At 34.5% G+C, this 18327-nt stretch overlaps 2 protein-coding genes across 5 annotated transcripts in view; both read right to left on the bottom strand.

Moving 5' to 3' along the window:
* Window positions 1–18327, bottom strand: part of LOC120430313 (iron-sulfur clusters transporter ABCB7, mitochondrial) — a 69781-nt gene that overhangs the window by 23614 nt on the left and 27840 nt on the right. The gene's annotated exons all lie outside the window — the stretch shown is intronic.
* Window positions 11910–14411, bottom strand: LOC120430322 (vitamin K-dependent gamma-carboxylase-like). Of its 4 annotated transcripts, none has more exons than XM_039595424.2 (4): window positions 14259–14411; window positions 13532–14061; window positions 12846–13476; window positions 11910–12790 (listed from the first exon to the last, which is right to left on the bottom strand). In XM_039595424.2, the coding sequence occupies exons 2-4, from the start codon at window positions 14041–14043 to the stop codon at window positions 11942–11944; spliced, it is 1992 nt and encodes a 663-aa protein (XP_039451358.1). In that variant the 5' UTR covers window positions 14044–14061; window positions 14259–14411; the 3' UTR covers window positions 11910–11941. The 4 variants fall into 4 exon arrangements, with proteins under 4 accessions (XP_039451358.1, XP_039451355.1, XP_039451357.1 ...); XM_039595421.2 differs by having other exon boundaries at window positions 14141–14401; XM_039595423.2 differs by having other exon boundaries at window positions 14149–14401.

Raw genomic sequence — 18327 nt, 5'->3', positions numbered from 1 at the left:
TTTCGGGAAAATCAACATTCAAAATTTTGCAATTCCGATCAATTCCTATTTCCACAAAAAAGCATGAAAACCATCAATTTTGTCAAAACGTAATAGAAAATAGCAATAATTTCATCATAGAGAGCAATTTGAAATTAATTAAGGTGTTTTTGCTATTAAAAATTGAGAAAAACAAATTACGCCTTTTTGAAGAGAGTGCCTCCATTTTCGCCCCACCGTATTCGCCACCCACTCAACCAAAACAACGGTTTAGCCCGTCAGGTTACGCCGCAAAGCAAAAGTAAACAACAGATTCGCCCTTTTGTTTTTTGTATATTTTTCGGGTTTTTAAAGAAAAAAGTGGTGAAACAACTATTTTATCATTGTGAAACGTTACAGTCAGTGATAATACAGTGATATTTGCAACCTCAGTGATAAAAAATTGGTCTAGAAAGCCTTCAGAAGGAGTCCGATTCAGGCCAAGAATCGTTAAGCCAGGATACACCGTAAGTAGCAAGTTGGTTTGACGATGTGGTCTATATTGAAGTGACGTTCCTTGGGGTGTCCCCGCCGGAAGTGGGAGACATGGCACCTGACGACTAGGCCACCCCGCGACACCATCCTGCCTTCTCTATCTTTGCATAGCTTCAATGGTTACGGAGGCGATGATTTTGTACGGCATTCCTCCTAAACCTCCCTAAACTAACTTTTTGTCCTGCAACTGCTATACCCAGAATCCCCGGATGTTCCAAGAACCGGTAAATTATGGACCTTCATATCTAGATTGTGAATCCAGACCAGATCCGATACTACAATAATTAAAATTAAAAAGTTATGTATTTAGGATCATACTAATCTGTGTTTGTTGTGGAATTGTAGTCAGAGACATCAGAAACATACATTTTGATCCATTTTGAGGATTGTCAGGTTAAAATTCACTAAATTATAACGAAAATTTAGTGTTTCTAAATATACGTCGGAACTTGCAGAAAACACTACATTCGCCCCTCGTGATTGGATGAAAACACAAGGGCGGAAACTCAATTTGGTTTGTTTTGATTGATGTTGTTGATTAGCCCTTTTGTTTTTTGCTTGTAAAACTACGTATTTTCGGAATTTTGTGATGATGGAGGGTGTTTTAGGATCAGTTTTGTTCGCTTTATATGATTCTGACAAAAACTCAGTTTGTTTACATCTGAGGGTTTCGCCCTATTGAAAAGTTGTTACTGATTTTTAAAAAATATTTAATTTGACCAAACACCAAGATTAAGATGTTTGTTCGATTGTTAATTAAGTTTTATATTTTTAAGTGTTTAACATTTTCTGAAAACAGTGTAGCAACAATTATAATAAGCTCACCAGCAAAATGACGTTAATATAACCTTTCGGAATCCTTCAAACCTCGCGCCTATTACCTCTATTTGATAATTAGTAATTGTTGTGTCCGCCACGCGATCCGAACCGGCGACTTTTGGATTGTTATTCCAGTGCGCGGTCCAATTGATCAACACAGGCAGACATGCTCAACTCGTGACAGCCGGTAAGTGTTTTATCTTCATACTGACCGGAATGACCTTAAAACATATATAAAATAAATGGTATATCACAAACATATTTAAAGCAATATTATTTTTAAACAAATACTGCGTTTTGGATGCGATAATTCAGCAGAACAATGTGTTTAAGGGGTTACATACATGTAAATCGTCAAAAAATGTATGAGCACACCCCCAGACCTTTTTTTAAATCTGTTTTCAGGGAATAAAAATATATAGTTTCATCTATAAACAACACAAATTAGAAGACATTTGGTTGTATAATTGTCGAGATATAGCTATTCTAATTTAACAGTTTCAAAAAACGGGTGCCACGATATCTCAACACTGCTTTGACCAAATTTTCTAAATATTTTGGTGAAGACTCGTTAAACTGGTCCCGTGTGCGTGACGAAGGCTGATTTTCCAAAATATTATTTTTTAAAAAAAATGTCAAGTTTTTCATTTAAAAATCGCCACTTTTTGATTTATGTATTTTTTTATAAATACAAAATTTCAAAATCGGGCTTCGTCATGCACGCGGGATATGTCTTACGAGGCTTCGCCCCAAATTTCAGCCAATTTGGTCCATCCCATCTCCAGATATCGTGGCACCCGTAAATCAACTCGGTGTTTAGAGAAAAACGCTCACTTAAATCTTCTCTGACTTATTTTAATCATGAAATATCTTCATGATACTTTCAGAAGTAATTGAAAATCATCTTTTAAGTTGATTTTATAAATTTTCAGTAATAATAAATTTTGTGAGATTCATTTTTTGTTATGATTATTTGGATGATTATATGGATATTATTGATTTTTTTTTAATTTGATAGTAGGGCCGTTACAAATATTTTTCAAGATTGAGACCGAAAAATCAGGCGGCAAAAATATATTTTTTTTTCTGAAAATATCAAAATTAAGATTAAAATAGAAGTTTAATCAACTGAAAACAATCTAAAATGCATTTTTCTACATTGATGAGGCTGATGCAAATATTTTTCAACGTTTTTGTCCTTTGGCTCTAACCGTGGTCGAGGGGGGACAATTAAAGCCATAGTCTCAACATTTGAGTGCGAAAGGTGTTTTAAAATGCATTTTACACTCACTTTTTTTCAGGTGTTTTGCAATCATTAGTTTTCAAAAAATTTAATATTTGACGAAAACTAAATTTTTAGCGAAATAAAATTTTTTGCGGTGCTGTACATCGAAAATTTTTAAAAAATCTTTTTTTTTTTAAATAATCCCGAACATGCTAAAAATGATTCTAAACGCAAGAAAATGTATTTTCAATTGATTTCAGCTTATTGCACTTCAATTTTAATAGACATTTTGAAGTTATTTTTTTTTAAATGGGGGTGACAAAAACTTTAAATAAAATTTGTACCAGCCTAATAAATTTTTAGTGACGTTTTTCAATTGCAAATCCGATTCTGCATTTAAGCGTGAATTTAAAAAAATACCAGATTTTCGAAATTTTATAAAACATTTCTTTTTAAATGCCCTACATATCAAAACCAAAAATAACAGTGCTGAACAGTTCAATAACGCACTTATTTGAGTGCTAAAAAGTTCAAACTTTCAGCACTGTTCTGTTTTTGCCCAATTATCTCGACGCAATTTTAACACATGGACGTTTCAGTGAAACGGTTTCACTTAAATTTATGAAATAAATTTGAAAATATTTGAAATTAAAATTTCCGCTTTTTGAAGAATACCATTCTAGGTGATATCATTACCCTGACTGAAAAGTCCGTCGGACGTCCGTCGTTTGTCGTCCGTGCAATCGTACGACGTCGCTCGACAATGTCGTGCGACTTTCGCACGAATGTCATACGTTTTTGCACCAAAATGTCGTATTTGTCGTGCGATCGATGATCGAAATTGTACGACATTGTCGTACGACATTCGACCGACGTCGCACGGTTTTGTTATTTAGAATGTCGTGCTATTGTCGTGTGCTGTCATTTCGGATTTTTGGGTTATGTTGCAGTTGAAAAAACTGTTGTTTTGTTTTTATTGATTTTTTTTTATTCCAGCTGTCAAAATTTCACAAAAATATTTATTGTACACTTAATTTCACTTGCGTATCGCCGATTCTTCCCCAACTTGGCTTCCTTCTGGATTTGCCTTGACCGCAGCTTCCGGCTTGGGTGTTGGTGTTCTTCTGATGCGGCCGTGGCAGCATCTTGGTCGTGTTGGACTTTTGTTCCTCGACGAGCTGATCAAAACCCGGATGCGACGCCTTGGTGACGATCTTGGATCTCCGACGGATTAATGTTTACCGGAGTACGTGGAAACGTGGGTTTTGTGGAGTACGAGTACGAAAAAACGGGGCTGCTTCCGTGGATTCTACGGAAGCCACGAGTGACCACACGGGAACGCATTCCGGTTTCCGGCAGAATCAGATTGGAAAATGTTTGTTGCCTGAAAAAAAATATATCATCAATCAACAATTGGCAAGAATTTATAAATTAAATTCAGATTTCAAAAATAATAATAATTATAAAATTTCAATTCAAAAAAATTTCAAATATGTTTTTTTGAACTATGAAAGAAAAACTAAATTTATGAACTTTCAATTTAAACATTCAAAAAAGAATTATAAATAAGAGATGCCTAGATAGATGATAGATTTAAATTTAAAATTATTGCAATTAGTTTTGAAATCCGAGAATATTATTGTGGCAAATGGGCAGTATTCATGATTGCTGAGAGTCGCAGGACTCTCGCCCTTTGCTATTAGTAAGTATCCAGCAAAGCAAAGTGTATAGCATGCATTTGATACTGTCAACTCCCATTCGGCTGTGTTCTCGTCGCTGTCATGTTGTAAACTGGAGCCGAGGGGGGTCCTGTTGTGAATTCTAGTTGGAGGTGGTCCGAAGATCATTGAAGAAGGTAGAATTCGCCATCACCCAAGACACGAAGGCACGAAGGATAGACCATGTCTTGGGGGGTGAAAGGATGATAGGATTTAGTGATAATACCACAATTTTAATATTTGTCTTTCTCTCTTATTTCAGACAAAATGTCTGGTCCGAATCCAAGGTGTTGCAGAAATCTTCCACTATACAGAAGGGGTCTTCCTTCTATCATTTCCTGTATTTTGAAAAAAGGTGGTGCCCCGAATGTGGACATATAGCTTATCACACTCCATACGGTGTGAACGTGACATGCTGTATGTTTGCAATTGGTGCATTGGCTATTTTCAAAACAAGATAGATGTTTACTATTCTTTTAAGATACAATTTAGTAAAATCTAAAATCTATCCATCTATTTATTTTGCTATTGCTATAACTTGTCCCTTACCTCACAAACTTTAACTACTCTATTCTTCAAACTTGGAATCGCAATACATTATTGTAGAAATGTAACTGCTGAAAAAATTGGTAAGAAATTTGGGCATAACTGTTATTAATATGATTAAAGGTACGTTCAATCTGTTTTATTATGTATATTAACTATTCTAGTTTGCTTGTCTTGTCCCATATTTCACAACTTCAGTTGTTTTCTTGTAAACTTCTCGTTACAAGTTGGTATTTCTGTCTAGTTGCAAAATAAGGTTTCTTTATTCTTTCTTTCTGTGTTAGTCTGTTCCAATGTTCGATTTTATTTTACATTGTACTTATCCCATTTTTTCTCTTTTTCTCTTTCATGTACCTTGCGAGCATACGATGACCGAAAAAGTCATTGTATCAGCCAACACACGTGTATTTTTCACAAAGCCGCGAAACAGAACAAGTATTTTTATAAGTGCGTGAATAACAATCGGTCGTTGAAGCTCAAAAAATGTGAGAACAATATCGCGCCGTGGTTCAGTGATAATAAGGCGAAGAAATTAGACGAAGATTCCGCATGAAGAATATAGCGGAAATTATGTGTTAATTGCACAATGAGTGAAGGTTTGAAGTTGACACTATCAAAAGGGAATGGTAAGATGCAATAGTAATATTGCTAGGTTTGATAGTGTCAAAAGGTAAGATTAAGGAATAAGGATTATATGAAACTATATTGTCATAATTATTGTATTCACTGAAATATCTATCCGCTTTCTACCCCCAATGTGTCCTGCACTGGGGGTGCCTGGGGTAACTTCGAGTTGACCTGGGCCGCCCGAGGAATTATGTCGTAGGTGGTTCGTGTACTTCTCACTCACCTCTCCTCGCGGCAAGGTTTTCCGTAGGTCTACACTCGAACATGCAACATGGGACAGCATGAATCTTCAGCTGAAGCCGGACGAATGTATTCCGAAATTACAGAATTACAGAATTAGTTTTGAAATCCGAGAATATTATTATTTGAAAATTGTACCTGATTTAAGAATGCTAAAAAAATCTCAAATTCTAAAATTCTAAAATTCTAAAACTCTAAAATTCTAAAATTCTAAAATTCTAAAATTCTAAAATTCTAAAATTCTAAAATTCTAAAATTCTAAAATTCTAAAATTCTAAAATTCTAAAATTCTAAAATTCTAAAATTCTAAAATTCTAAAATTCTAAAATTCTAAAATTCTAAAATTCTAAAATTCTAAAATTCTAAAATTCTAAAATTCTAAAATTCTAAAATTCTAAAATTCTAAAATTCTAAAATTCTAAAATTCTAAAATTCTAAAATTCTAAAATTCTAAAATTCTAAAATTCTAAAATTCTAAAATTCTAAAATTCTAAAATTCTAAAATTCTAAAATTCTAAAATTCTAAAATTCTAAAATTCTAAAATTCTAAAATTCTAAAATTCTAAAATTCTAAAATTTTAAAATTTTAAAATTCTAAAATTCTAAAATTCTAAAATTCTAAAATTCTAAAATTCTAAAATTCTAAAATTCTAAAATTCTAAAATTCTAAAATTCTAAAATTCTAAAATTCTAAAATTCTAAAATTCTAAAATTCTAAAATTCTAAAATTCTAAAATTCTAAAATTCTAAAATTCTAAAATTCTAAAATTCTAAAATTCTAAAATTCTAAAATTCTAAAATTCTAAAATTCTAAAATTCTAAAATTCTAAAATTCTAAAATTCTAAAATTCTAAAATTCTAAAATTCTAAAATTCTAAAATTCTAAAATTCTAAAATTCTAAAATTCTAAAATTCTAAAATTCTAAAATTCTAAAATTCTAAAATTCTAAAATTCTAAAATTCTAAAATTCTAAAATTCTAAAATTCTAAAATTCTAAAATTCTAAAATTCTAAAATTCTAAAATTCTAAAATTCTAAAATTCTAAAATTCTAAAATTCTAAAATTCTAAAATTCTAAAATTCTAAAATTCTAAAATTCTAAAATTCTAAAATTCTAAAATTCTAAAATTCTAAAATTCTAAAATTCTAAAATTCTAAAATTCTAAAATTCTAAAATTCTAAAATTCTAAAATTCTAAAATTCTAAAATTCTAAAATTCTAAAATTCTAAAATTCTAAAATTCTAAAATTCTAAAATTCTAAAATTCTAAAATTCTAAAATTCTAAAATTCTAAAATTCTAAAATTCTAAAATTCTAAAATTCTAAAATTCTAAAATTCTAAAATTCTAAAATTCTAAAATTCTAAAATTCTAAAATTCTAAAATTCTAAAATTCTAAAATTCTAAAATTCTAAAATTCTAAAATTCTAAAATTCTAAAATTCTAAAATTCTAAAATTCTAAAATTCTAAAATTCTAAAATTCTAAAATTCTAAAATTCTAAAATTCTAAAATTCTAAAATTCTAAAATTCTAAAATTCTAAAATTCTAAAATTCTAAAATTCTAAAATTCTAAAATTCTAAAATTCTAAAATTCTAAAATTCTAAAATTCTAAAATTCTAAAATTCTAAAATTCTAAAATTCTAAAATTAAATAATTCTAAAATTCTAAAATTCTATAATTCTGAAATTCTTAAAAAAAATTTATGTTCCGAAATTCGAAATTTTTAAAAATGAAAATTTTCTGAATTATAAAATTTTTGAATTTTAGGGTGCCTCAATACCAAAATCATTTATTTCAATTCGTGATATTTTTTAAAATTTTGACTTTGTAAAATCCTTGAAAACTTTCAAAAGTTTAAAGTTTTTTTTTACTATTTAAAAATTTTTAAAACTTTTAAATATAAAAAAAAAACAATTTTTAAAACTTAAAACAAAACTTGAACTTGTATTTTTTTTAATTTTGTAATATTTTTTTTTTAATTTTAGTTTGTTAAAGTTTTTTAAATTTGTATTTTATTGAAAATTTAAAAAAAATTAAGATCTAAAAAATCAGTTTTTTTTTATTTTTAAAATTTTAAGAAACTTAATAAGTTTTCAAATGCGTAGAATTAAAAAATAATGATCTTTGAAATTTTAAAATTTAAAAATATAAATTATTTCAATTTTAGAATTTACAGAATTTACAATTTTTGAATTTTAGAACTCATAATTTTTTGAATATTAGAATTCAAAATTCCAACTCGTGCGTCCAACGTTTTGGGAATTCAAGAATTTTATAATGTTAGATTTTTTGTATTTATAAATTGAAGAATTTTAGTACTTAAGAATTAAGGAATTTTAGTGTTTAAGTTTTTGTCAATTAAAAAAAATTCTTATTTTTGAATTTCAAATTTTTTCAAAAATATTTGAAGACTTTGAGAATTTGAAGAATTAATAAATTCTAGAATTTAAGAAAAGAATACTAACAATTTGCACAATATCAAGAAATTCAATAAATTTAGAATTTTCGAATTCTCACATTTTTAAGTTCTGAAATGCTAGAATTTTACAACTTTACAATTTCAGCGTTTAAGTTTTTTAAAAATTTTAGTATTTTTGATTTTTTTATTTTTCAGTTTGGAATTATTGGATTGAAAAGTTGAGAATTTGTTTTGTTCCATTCATCCTATTTTTAATTTCGATCGTCCAATCGCACTTCCAGCACACCTCCATCGTTTCTAAAACATGACTCACCAGTTCCATTAGGTATGCGTCGCAACATCCCGCGGACGGTAAAACACCAAACACCAACCGCTTCCACGATCGCAAACTGGTTCCTTCACGTCCCGTCTTCCGGAATGGCCCGCCGAGTAAACCATATTTCCCGTCCTCCTCCTCCTCCGCCACGAAGACCGAAATCTGGAATACAAGACACTTTGATTCGGTCACTCGCCCACTCCGGCCGGAACTTTCCGGCAGAAAAAGTAATTGAACCTAGTAAACAACTTACCTATTAACTGTCCAAAATCCTCCAAAAGCCTAAAAGCAACAACAACTGGTTCGACTCGGTTGCAATCAAGTCCGAACAAGATCAACAGAAGAGAACTGTCAAACTGTTTGCGTCGACGATAATCGACGTCGAATTGAAGGTAAATCGATTGAAAAAACCATGTCGAGCATGTCGAGTGTTTGTCGTCCGTTTGTCGTCCTTTCGACCAATCGATATCAAAACGGTAAAATCACAACCGTGCGACAACTCGTACGACGTGCGACATTTTTCAAACAGGGTAAGAGCAATTCCGATTAAAACAGGATTTTTCAGGTGACCCCTTCGACATCAATAAAACTTTGTTGACTGAAAAACAGTGCGAGATATCCTTAGAATTTTATTTTAAGCCTGAAAACAATAAAAAGCATACACCACGCTTGTTTTTGCCTTCCTCACCTTACTGAGGAAAGGCTATAAAATCTCTCGGAAAATGAACCATCATTGGATGCGTAATCAAAAGACCTTTCCAATGAGTATTAGACCGATTCTTTCGTGACGGGACAACGTTTGTACGCATGTTTTCAGTTTTTTGCTGATAACTTTAAAATCTGTGGGAAAAGGTACCAATGTTTATACAAATTTGGAAAATACATTAAATTTCCAATAAGATTCACTCCAGTAAACATTTAAAAACACAAAGTTTGAGTCAAGTGAGATACAAATGTAGCGTGACGGGACAACATCGTACAATTGGATCATTTTGATTTTTATACACAAAAGTGAAGAACTCTGCTCTCCTAGTAAGTTTTTGGAAAAACCTTTTTCTACAGTTGTTTCTAAAATGAAAAACGAAGATTTTGCTTCCTGGATCACCCAATTTCGTCAAATTTTGTTGATTTGACAGGTACTTCTTTTCGTGACGGGACAACGCAGATATTTTGCAAAAGAGGGTTTTGCTCGCGTTGTCCCGTCACGGAATGAAGCAATTGTGAAAATCTCTACTGACTAGTCAACTTTAACTAATTTTGGGTCGCTGAGCTCGAATATGACTCATAGAATACTCCAAAGTATTCAGGGAATGTGAAATCCAAGATGGCGGCCAATATGGCGGTGCTAGAATATTCGATATTTTATAAAGAAATGTAACTGGCAATGAACAGGTCAAATTCAACAAAGGTTGGCTGAACTCGAATATGAGCCCTAGAATATTCCAAAATACTCAGGGAATGTGCAGGAAATGTGCAATCCAAGATGGCGTCCAATATGGCGAAGCTAGAAAAGTTGTTTTTTTTCAGGGTTGTAACAGGCAATCAACGGGTCAAATTTAACTAATTTGGGGTCGCTGAACTCGAATATGAGCCATAAAATACCCCAGAGTACTCAGGGAGTGTGTAATCCAAGATGGCGGCCAATATGGCGAAGCTAGAAAATTGAATTGCATTCCAAGAGTACCTACTTATTTATTTTTCTGTCACCGTATTTGGCATTATGCTGCATAGACTATTTTAAGGACTTCAGAATATTCAAGTTCAGCATCCCGAAATTAATTAAATTTGACCTGTTGACTGCCTGTTACATGTATGTATAAAAAAATCCAATATTCTTGGTTCGCCATCTTGGCCGCCATCTTGGATTTCACATTCCCTGAGTACTTTGAAGTATTATATGGCTCATATTCGAGTTCAGCGACCCCAAATTAGTTAAATTTGACTAGTTGATTGAACTTAAAAATCCTTTCATGGTGGTTTTTCCATTCAGCCGCCATATTAGACGCCATCTTGAATATCTCGCTTCCCTTTGAGACTCAGGAAAATTTGGATTCAGGAGTGTCGATTTCGTCTAGATCGATCAAAAACTGGCCTGTTACACGATTTGCTTTTAGACCCGACAAATGAGCACCTTTTTTTGAATTCGTGCCTTGACCAAAAAATTGGCGTGACGGGACAACGCAAACTTGCGTCAGTCGTAACTCTGGTTCCTTTTGACCAATTTTCGATTTCTAATAAGCATTTCAAAGGATTTTCCAAGTACGAAGAGAATCCAAAATATGATGCAAATCCGATTTCCCGAACTATTGCAAATTAAACAATTGTCATTTTTCGTGACGGGACAACGCTTCTATATACCCCCTTTTTAAATGTCCTGTATATTTTTATACCTACAGAATCTGCTTTTGTCAATAAGAGGGCTTATAAAAGAGTCATTTTACTATAAAATTCCGTTTAGAATGATTAAATATCTGCATTCCATCCATTAATTTACGCAATTATTTAAAAAAGTTGGGAAAATTAAAAAATTTCAGCGTTTATACATTTTACAACTATTGCTCACAGATATGTTTAGAATAGGAACATTGGTGTGGAAATATGTTTTTTTGTGTTGTTCAAATAGTTGGAAAACATGGAAAATTATCAGAACCATCCAAAGTTCAACTTGAAAAAATTACTGCTTGGTAAACAAGTGCAAAGAATCGGTCATTATATTATTACAAGATTGAAAATCTAACAACCCTATCAAGAGTATATTAATGTGAGGCAGGCATCAAGCACCTTAAGCAACGTTTTTTTGTTTTCAAAAAGCCCTCTCAAATTTCCTACAAGTTAGTCGTTGACCACTTTTTAACACGAAGCACTAAAATATTATGTACGACAAAGATGACATTTTGTATAACAAAGATGAAGAGCATTTAGCCATACCACTTAGAATATAAATGAAATGTAATTATTAAAAGAATGTTCAATAAAGATATATTTAATGTCAAAAAATCGCATTTTGTGAACTTAAGCTCTTCTCTAATATTATTCGCGAGTGCAACTAACTCCATATCTAGAGTTTTTTTTGAATAGGTCCTATAAACATATGGAAGACAATAGTTTATAGGTCCTTTTAAAAAAAAAACTATATATACCGTAATCTGGGGAGAATCGGGACTACAGTCTGAATAGGGACAGCAGTTTTTAGAGCACTTAAAGCTTTTAAATGTGGAAATGGATGTACACATTTTGTTGGCCTGAGTCTGTTCTATCCGAAACCAACCAGAAAAATCAAAATATTGTGCTCCAACATGGTTAAAACTGCTGTCCCAATTCGCCCCATGTGTCCCGATTGACCCCAGTTTACGGTACACTAGATATACACAAAATGGCTTATATAAACATAGGATAACAATGTTTCATTGATACCAGAGAAGATAAGCACAACGGATTCCCTATTTGGCATGGAGTTGTTCAGAATCAAAATATCAAGAACCCGTTTAATGTTTTATCTCAAAAACTCAACTTTATTCAGTCCTTTGTCCACGTAGTCTCGTCGGGTGCGATCCGCACCCTCCGCGGCATCGGAACGCCATAAATCTCGTACAGCAGTGAATTTCCCACGTGCTGGAAAAATCGCACATAATTGTCCAGTCGATGGCCTAGTTCCTGCCCCAGTGGCAGAATTGGGCTTTTGTTGGTACTTGCACGCTCATTGCTCGTGGTTTGCATCGTTTTATTCACAAAAGTGTACACCATTGACGAGGGAGTCGAGCTGGTCGTAGTGACGTGGTGAAACTCTGGTGGGATGTTCGGCAGACGTTGTCCTTTGGTTAGGTGGATTGGGTTTGGGTGTTCGTCGTGGTAATAGGTGACACTACCCTCCAGGATGGTTAGCGTTACGTTGTCCATTTCCGGGACTATGTAGTTGTCTAGGGTGAGGCCGGGAAAGTCCGCCACAAACAGGACGTCCGACGTGTTGCTCCAGGTGTGGACGTCCCGTGTCATGAGTTCGATCTTGGTACGCATTTCGGTGAACTCGTGTAGCAGTGGGAGTAGCCAATCGACTGGCTTGAATGGCGACCACTCCGCGGTGAGAATATCCACTTGGGGGTTGAATATCCGCTGAAGAAATCTCCCGTTGAGGCTGCACCAGATGTCGAAGTGTACGGAAAAGTTGGTCATCTTTTTTCGGTCTGTCGCGGCGTACTCCTGGCGCATGTTCCGATCGATGCAGTGAGCGAACTGGTGGGCCATGTCGGCATGTTTGGTCCAGCGATCGTTGTCGACGAAGGCGTACGGCATCAGGTAAAGGGTTCGGTTTGTAGTGTTGTCTGTGACTTTGATTGAGGTCAGGACCGTGTCCCAAGCGTGAACCATCTGAAATGGGGTTTACGGATTAGGGATGAATTTGAAGTTTAAAATTTGAACTTACCATATCCCAAGAATATCCGTACAAGCCGTTCGTCCAGTTGTTGTATCCTTTCGTGATAAAGTGGGAATAGGGCAAAAACAGTTGTAACAAACAGTAAAGTAGCATCGTTCCAGTCACAATCTTCCTTCGTTTACTAGGAGCTTGTTTGGTCTGCTTCTTTGGCTTTTGATGTTTTGTATTTTTTTCACTAGATTCTCCGAAAGACAGCTTCTTCCAAACCAGCCGGGGCCAACTGACGCTATAGTACAGCGGAAGCTGCGTCAAACAGGTCCACGGGAACATTCCGATGTGAAAGAGTCGGGAGTTCATCAGATGAAATGCGCAAGCAAACAACGTGGCTGTTTTGCGAGTTGGTGCGTAAATGAGAAAAAACACCACCAAGGTGTCGAATATGCATCCGAACCAGTGGACAATCAGCAGGTCCGTAAGTTGTGGACCGAGTAGGGATCTGAAGGGTAGAAACACCCAATGATAGCTCAAGTTGGTCATGGCGTAGCCCGAGAGCCACTCTGGACACATCTTTTTGAGCCCGGCGAGGAAGTATAGTATGAAGAACTGATACTTCAGTATGAAGTAATTCCAGAAAGGTACTTCCTGGGATGATGTTCTGTTCTTGTAGGCGTCGAATGATCTGCAATAAGTTTGATTCTTAGTTTATGCTGGGTAAAATTAAATTCTGTTCTTACAAGAATTTGTTCGCATCCGTGAAGAGAAACAACGTCCCGAGTAATCCGTACAAGTAGGAGTGGTTATTCCAGGAGCTCTTGTCCAGAACAAACACGTACCAATAGCTGGTTACAAACATCAGGCACGCTAGCCGGAATCGATAGCCCAGCGCGATACCAAGAGCTCCAAGCCACATGACCAGATAGACAACTCCCATCCGGGCATACCCCAGCGGTTCCATTCCGTTCACCAGCGGGAACCAGCAAGCCCTTGGATCGCCCCATCGAAAGTCCAAATTGCCCCCGCCACGTTCCTCGGGAATGTCAATCAACATCATCAGCCCAAACAGCGCCCTGGCCACTCCAAGGGCCGCACCGTCCGTTGGACGGTACATCAGGGCGGTGAAGCTGCCCAGCGACTGCAAACATCGCAAATCGTGACCACAGTACGCGGTGAACCAGCCGGCAAGTCTCGCCCGAAACTCCGGCCATCGAATTTTACCAGGTTCATTCTTCGATGCTGATTTTGCCATTTTCCTTGCTGCCGAGGGCTGCAGACGTGAATGGGAGGTGAGAAATCAATTCAAGCATTATTATGTGCTAAAGCGATATTAGTTTTGATTGTTGGACCTGCAGACCTCGATACAGGTGAATTTTGGCTATTCGCTAGTTAACACTCTCTTCCTTCTCCCATGATCTAATAGCCCACATTCGATTTAACTATGTTTTCTTTGCGTAATGAACTCACTTAACTTCTCACCCAAATTCCGCAAAGGGGTACAGATTGTGTAATATTCACATCATTTCCCAAAATCCTTTCACATTTCACTGCAAAAGTTATCCAACAAAACCCGCAAATCGACCACGAAGAGAACGCACACGTACTAACTGGGAGTACCGATAGTGTGGTGTCCTTTTATACCTTTTCTCTCGAACCTGATGATAAGGATGCTGTCTGCTCATGCTAGCCAACAAGCCTGGGAGGGAATCCTTATTCCGGAGAAATTCGTCTGGTGCTGCGCATGTGTCGCCGCCCGGAATGGGATTTGTTGTTTGCACTTGGACCAAGGAATGGGAGGGTTGGGCGACGAAGGCACGTGTAATATGTATTTGTAAATAGAACTGCTTCATTAAACCGCTCAGACAACATTCCAGGTAATTGCATTGATCTTGGATGGGTTATCGTTGGAATTGATTTTTATTTTGAAAAGATGTACCTTTATTGTGACAAGAAATAATGTGAAATTTTACTTAATGAAAAAAAACCTTTCATTATAACAACAAATCTTACATTTCTTGTTTTTTTATTATTCCTTATCAAGGTTTTTGCCTTCCTCACCTCAGAAAGGCTATAAAATCACTCGAAAAATGAACTTCTTAATTCGACCTCCTAGACCAGGGGTGACCAAAGTATGGCCCGCGGGCCAAACGTGGCCCGCGAGGTGATTTATCGTGGCCCGCGGACCCATTTTGAATAATCATGTAAAATGGCCCTTTGACGCATCTGTAAGTGATTTTATAATTCCTAAAAATTAAGGTTAATACTATGCTTTTTTGTGAACCTTTTTTTTTTCTTAGTATAAATATTGTGTTAAAAAATCTTATTGAAACAATGTAGGTAACACGTTTGAATGTTATTAAAAAGAGTAAATTTAGTCAAAATTTTCATCAAACATTCTGATAACGGCAGAAAACTATAAATATTGGTTTATCTATATATATAAAAAATTTCGACGGTTTTGTTCGAACGCGAATCAATTCAACACGGAACGTCGGATCGAGGTGCTCTTTGTTGCGTTGGGTTCGTATAAGTCCAAGGAAGGTTCTTACGCCAAAAAGTGGCAACTTTGGCCACTCTGGAACCGATTCCGGAAAATCTGCAAATTGTATGGGAAAAGTGGCGTACAATCAAATTTTGATCACAGGAGGCTGAATAAGCAAACAGTCTATACAAAAAAGCTAAACGTCAAGACGAAGTTTGTCGGGTAAGGCTTGTAGGTAAATAATAATTCACAAAACATTACATAAGTACGATATTTTATTATCGAGGACTCAAACGTGCTGAATACTTTTTAATTTCTATTATATTTGTGATATCACGATTGTATCCAGTAAAAATATTGTATTGATTTCAATGTTTGTTGACGCAAGAATGTTGCAATGAAATGCAGATGAATGGTATTTGTGTTTTTTTTTTCTAATTTTAACAAAATCAAATAATCCACTAAGGTAAGGCTATAGAATAAACAGAAAAATGGACCTACTCCTAGACCCCCCTTCACGTAGGGGAGAGTGGGGAGACTTGATCCCAAGCCTGTATCTCGTCAGCATGTGGGTAAAACAATTAGCTTTGTTCTAGAAAGTTGTGCGAAATTGACTAAAACTCATTGTAGAAAACAAAGAAAAAAAAATAAAAAATGTTTAGATTGAGTTACACACATTTTTCGAAGAAGTGCTGCAAAAATATTCCAAGAGATCTTTTTTCTTTGTTTTGATAAGTATAGAAAACACTCAAAAATTATTCAAAAAAATATTTTTATACATGAATTGTTTGATAAACATATCAACTCTAAAACCCTTACGCATTTGACGTTAAATTTATCGTCATACTATTGTTACAATCAAAAAAGTGCGTTTAGGGAGACTTGATCCCTGCATTTTTACAGTCACTGGAATCAGCCTCAAGATTAAATAATTTGGCTGGGTGTTCGTACATAGTTTCCTTCAGTATAGTTGTACATAACTAACTGCAGTTTGAACCATTTTTCAAAAGTTTTGTAAACAAAAATTACCAGCTTTTGTGAACATGCTCAATTTTGGTCTAAAAAGGAGAAAATTTTAAGTTTTTAAATATTTCACATGCTAAACTTGTTATATTTTGAACACAAACGTACAGGTTTAATGTGAAATTGCTGTATCTTATAGAAAATTAAAAGTTTGGATGAATAAGAAACATTTTGCTTAAGATTTCTTCAAAATGTTGAAAGGGGGATCAAATTACCCCCAACATTTTGAAAATGCCGGTTTAAAATATTTTTATAAAACGCTTGGCATTATTCTAAGAGTTTAACTGATGAAATACCCTTATCAGCCAAACATAGTTGAATGTTTAAGCTTTCAATTCATGCAAAAAGATCATAGTTTTGTGAGAAATTGACAGAGTTATGTGCGATACAAAAAAAGGGGATCAAGTCTCCCCACTCTCCCCTACATATATCGACTAGGATTCGAATCCTCTGTGTGTGTGTGTGTGTGTGTATGTTTTTTTTTTTCTTCATATCGTGTGTGCGTATGTGTGAGGGATTTGAATAAAAAAGCCACTAAATTTGCTCTGGACTGGCTGCACGGGAGGGTCTCATAAGTCCATTTTCAAAATTCGCATGTTAAGTTAAGTACTTCGAAAGCTATGCTAAAATCAATTTTGCATTATAAAACACTTTGTTTATCCATTTTCATGGCTTATCATATATTTTTTTTTGCCGCACCCCCTCCCCTTGACTGTGGTTAGAGTTGAGGGACATAAACTTACATATAATATTTGCAACGGCCTAAAAGAAATAAAAAGGAGCTTTAAAAAAATCACTCTGCTAAGTGTGATAGTGAATTATGATTGTCTAAGCCCAAGTTGACTAGGAATTGATAGATAAGTATAGAACTAATTCCAAATGAAATCAGATTCTCACAATCGCCACTATGACAGCAGTCCATTGTCGGCCGCTCTCATCTCCACCGCGCACGAAGGACAAGGAGAGATTTGGATGACGGAAAGTTTTGATGCTCTACTTTTTTAAGGGAATAAGGGATAATCTCCACAGTATTCCTAAATTAGTTTCGCTTGGAGCTGGACAGTGTTTGAGAAGGTATGAGGTCTAGAATGCGCTCTAAGCAAGTGTTGCGATCAATGGCATAATGTGCTTAAGGATAACAGTTTTATTCTCAAGAAAGCATTCGTGACATTTCCCGATTATTACAATTGGAAGGTTAGATTTGTATAAGAGTGAAAATTTATACTCAAGGCAAAAAGTCGGATACTGCAGTACACGGAAAAAATACATATCCCGAAATCGTGAATTGTTTTCATGAATTTGAGAACCACGAACAAACTTACTCATAAGAGTGGCGCATTGAAATTCTTATGAGTAAGTTTCTTCGTGGTTCTCAAATTGATGAAAATCAATTCATGCAGATTTCCATTTCAATTTTAATAAGTTAAACAGAAATGAATTAATCAGTGATTTTTAAAATGATTACAACTTGTGCAAAATATGAAACTTGTTTTGCCAAGAAACCGTTTGCATTTAAAAACTTAAAAAAAGTAAAATTAAATTTAAAAAAAATGATGGCTTATTCGGTTTCAAAGCCCTTTGTTGATTGCTAAATACGACAAAAACTTGAAAACGATGCACTTTACAATGTTGCAATGTTATAAGGTTCTTTTTGAAATTTTAGATATCTTTTGTGGAAATTGGTTTGTTCGTCAAATGAAAAGTTTGATTGAATTGATTTTTGCGATAAAAAATAACTGGTAAAAATATGCGTATTTTTTAAGTTTGTTCTCTATGAGTTACTTTGTAGTCCTGATCGATCCCTATAGTTCAGATGAAGACATCAAATCGATCAGAAAATCCCTTTTTAGTTTTGATTCCCGAGTTCGGCAGGATGCCTAAAAAAGAACAAAATCCCGAAAATCTCAGGACGTACTATTTGAACAAACCCAAAATGAATTAACAAAAACAACAACAACGACTCATAATATGCCGAGATTCGTAAAAAAAAACAAAAAATCTAGCGAATTACTCCGTTCCAAAATCATAGTC

The sequence above is a fragment of the Culex pipiens genome, chromosome 3 (genome assembly GCF_016801865.2).
Source record: "Culex pipiens pallens isolate TS chromosome 3, TS_CPP_V2, whole genome shotgun sequence".
NCBI classification, from domain to species: Eukaryota; Metazoa; Arthropoda; class Insecta; order Diptera; family Culicidae; genus Culex; species Culex pipiens.
The sequence above is the reverse complement of the archived record's forward strand: the minus strand, read 5'-3'. Positions and strand labels throughout refer to the sequence as shown.